Below are 3,657 nucleotides of genomic sequence, written 5' to 3'. Positions count from 1 at the left end.
CAGCAGACTGTTCAGAGCTGACAGGGTGGAGGAGTTTAACTGTGATCACTCCGCTTCATCATTACTCCTTCCAGTTACTGAGGTATAAAAGTGAGACGGGTTGTGACATACCGTCTTTTGTTGAGACACGGCTGTCAAGTGTTACACACACACATGCCATAACACACAAGGGTTGAGCAGCCAAGCAGAAATGAAGCAGAGTGTTCTCCTGGGAGCATAGCGGGTGGAAGAAGCTGAATAAAAAGTTCCTTCCTAATTTATTTGGTCAAGTAGGAGCTTTTTATTTCAAAGAAGTGGGAAGTGAAAAAGCAATAGAACAAATAGTTTCTGTGTAAAACAAGTATATCTGCAGCCTCTCTTCCTGGCTCGTCCTCTGAAGTTAATTGAATTTCCTTTTTAGAAAAGCACATGACCATCCTGTGATTTGATGTCTCTTGGTCATCTGAGCTGTTGTCAGTGTGAGGATTACATCCCGGCTGAACTTTACTGAGGAAGTTTGAAGCAAAAATGAATCCATCTCGGTGGTTGTTTGCAGTTTTCCTGACAGTTGGTGCCTCTGAGCTTTGCTGTGCCGGACCTTTCCATGCCCAGTGCAAAGTGGATTGGTATGCTTTTTTCTCTGTTGTACATACTTTATAGATGTGTTATGTTGAGTTTTCGTAACAAAAACTGACGAATATTGCATAATTTCTAATATTGTGGTGAATGTCTAGTTCATTTTGAAATTATTGCCATATTTCTGTCACAATTCTTTCAACTTAATGTGTTTTACTTCCATGAGAACATTTGTAATCATATGTAAAATTATGATAGGGTTAGGGTTAGGGTCAGAAAATCAAAAACAAGTCAAGGTAAAGCCCATCAGAATTCGCTAGAGTTCCTCAAACATACTGAGTGATAAACAGATCCAACTACATGGTGACTATAGTTACTTGTTGCTATTTGTGCAGCCAGTTTGTCCATTGGGTGGCACTACAGGGAAGGCCATGAGGTACAATCTAACTTAATTTAGGATGCAGCCAGCAATATTCACAGCAATCTGCCCATTAGTTGTTAATATTTCCTGTGTGCGGCTGGAAGTTGGGGCCTGCCAAAGGCATTTGAGAATTGCCAGGAAATTTCATCTGATGAGCAGAAAACACAAATAATGATATAATTATAAAGGAAAGACACAAACGGATTCAAGAAAATCAGTATGTCTACAATTCTTTCCTCAATCAACTCTCTGACACATTCTAAACTTCACTACGGTTGGATTTCTTATTGTGTTAGACAGTATTATATTTTAAGTGTATATCAATTTCTATACCAACTGAATATTCTTAGACAATTCTTGTTTTTGGAGTCAGAACAAATCTGTATGCATTTGGGAATATGTTGGAATTGGGAAAGAACATGTGATCTTCTTATCATCTTATTAGCTGTAATTAACTTAACCAGCCAGTCAAACCACAGAGCACGACACTGAGATGCCATTTCTATTGTGAGCGGAAAATCTCCTTCTTCTGAGCTCAATCACGTGACTGAACTACGACAGTTTCTTATTTTTCTCTGAATTTCTATCTTTATTTCAATTGTGTGTGTTTAATACAAATAAAATACAAATAATTACAAAAGAACAATGGAGACATTATGTTTAACACCAAAAAAGGTTAGTACTGTTTTCATCAAAAATAATGCTGTAAAATAAGTCTGCATTTCAAAGGCGTCATTATTAAAACAGCAAAAAGTGATATAATTGAGTCCAAAAACAACAGTGACAGATAGTTTCCACTAGATGGCACCATTTTGTTTACAACCGCAGCTTCAGTTGTTTCTCAGAACCAGAGCTCAGATGAAGGTAAATGCACATTTAGTGACTTGTTTTTCTCATACAGGTACTTTGGGATACCGTGTCTAAAGGTTTATGAGGCCTTGGTCTCACAGATTCAGACGTGGAGAACCATGGCCGGCTGCACCTTGGGAGGACAGAAGTGCCTGTATAAGGTGTGTGTGTGTGTGTGTGTGTGTGTGTGTGTGTGTGTGTGTGTGTGTGTGTGTGTGTGCGTGTGTATGTTTTACTGTACTTATGAGGACAACGTATTAAGAAACAACCTCTTTTGTCAGGACCTTTCTGACATTTGTGTTTTTGACTAAAATATCTGTACAACAAGTCACTAATGGATTTGAAATGGAATGACTTTGGTGATCCACTGACTCTTTCTCTTAATGTTAAAACATTTTGGGAAATATCTCAACATTTTGTGATGCTTTGAATTTTCCTCCAGTGCCAACAGCAAGTTTTTAAGTGATCAAAATAAATCCAAAACTTGATCCCAGTGAAATTAGGTACACATATGAGCAGGAGAATGTGATGCATAACGACTGTGACTCCCTCAGCGTTTGTAGATTGTTGGTCTTGTTGTATTCTTTAAACTTTGTACCCCACCATTTGGTAAATCAGATGTAGCAAATACTTTGTTCTGTGTTTGCTACACTAAAGAAAGTCAATTTAATGAAACAATTAAAGTCTTTAAATATGAATTGTTGTCTTTGCAGCTGCAGTCTGCCTCTGTCCACTTCATTGCAGCCAAACACATCACTCCCTTCAAGAGGTCTGTGGACGACATCAACTTCCGGCTGGTCCCCTTTCACTTCTTCACCTGCTGTCACGTTTCGGTAGGTTTTCTCTCTCAGATTATTTATTATCTTAACGTATCTGAAAACCAAACTAGCAAACTGTTTATCATGATTCCTATAGTCTTCACTTAAAGTTCACTTCTCTCTCCTCATATTCCTTTACCTCTCTTGGTTTGTATTCTCATCTGTTTCCTCTATGTCTCAGCCTGTTTTCCTTTCTTGGTATCTGTCCTTATTCCCATTCCTGCCTGAATCATGATTATGTGCAGCCTTGTTGTTTATTGTAGTTGTGACTTTGTTTGTAGGCTATGTCTGTTTCTGAGACCTGGTACGCCATGAAAGACCACGGCACCAACTACTGCAACCTCTACAACCTCATAGAAGGTAGGTCCATGCACTGGCCAGCAGTATTACTTATTATATATCGGAAAAGGACTTTACACAATATTAGACGCCTCTCGTAACTGTCTGTCTTGTCGTTGGCTGAACAGGAAGCGGTCTGACTGAAGCCAGAGGTTACAGGGAGGTCACCAGTGACTTCCTGTGTACCCAACGCTACTCTGCTAACTGCACGGTCTACTGACAAGAGTACTCACTTACAATTTAGAAGTTTTGATTACATTTTTAATTTTGGATGCCTTTCTTTTTCATTGCCTGCTTTAACTGTTGTATTTGGGGACACATTTTTCTGATAACCTTGTGAATTATACATAATCACTTGATTTAAGTATTATTCAGTTCAATCTAAAAGTATGAATAGAGTAACTAATGATTTATTAATTTGACTCTTTGAATTACAAAGTGCAGGCAGTTTATTCTTATGTAGCAGGAGCATGTAATAAACATAATAAAATGTAATGTTTAAGGGACATCCATTCAAGTTAGGTTTTCTGATTCCTGTACTTTTAAGGTTTTCTGATTCCTGTACTTTTATGAGTTTCTGAACTGTCAAAAACGTGTATCTCTTTTGCTTGTTCTTCAGCCAACTGGATTGGATTGTTATTTTCTAAGCTTTATTGTAGTATTCTCTATTTTGGC

The 3,657-nt window shown here is 38.0% G+C and overlaps 1 protein-coding gene across 1 annotated transcript; it reads left to right on the top strand.

Annotated features, from left to right (window-relative positions):
• Positions 1-463: 463 nt before the first annotated feature.
• On the top strand, positions 464-3,419 carry LOC117494343. The gene is made up of 5 exons (XM_034145208.1): positions 464-605; positions 1,878-1,986; positions 2,539-2,658; positions 2,925-3,003; positions 3,111-3,419. Exons 1-5 carry the CDS (start codon positions 508-510, stop codon positions 3,200-3,202), a joined length of 498 nt encoding a protein of 165 aa, XP_034001099.1. The 5' UTR covers positions 464-507; the 3' UTR covers positions 3,203-3,419.
• Positions 3,420-3,657: the final 238 nt, after the last annotated feature.

This window comes from Trematomus bernacchii, unplaced genomic scaffold (genome assembly GCF_902827165.1).
Source record: "Trematomus bernacchii unplaced genomic scaffold, fTreBer1.1, whole genome shotgun sequence".
NCBI lineage: Eukaryota > Metazoa > Chordata > Actinopteri > Perciformes > Nototheniidae > Trematomus > Trematomus bernacchii.
Note: the sequence above shows the minus strand (reverse complement) of the source record. Positions and strands in the feature narration are given on the sequence as shown.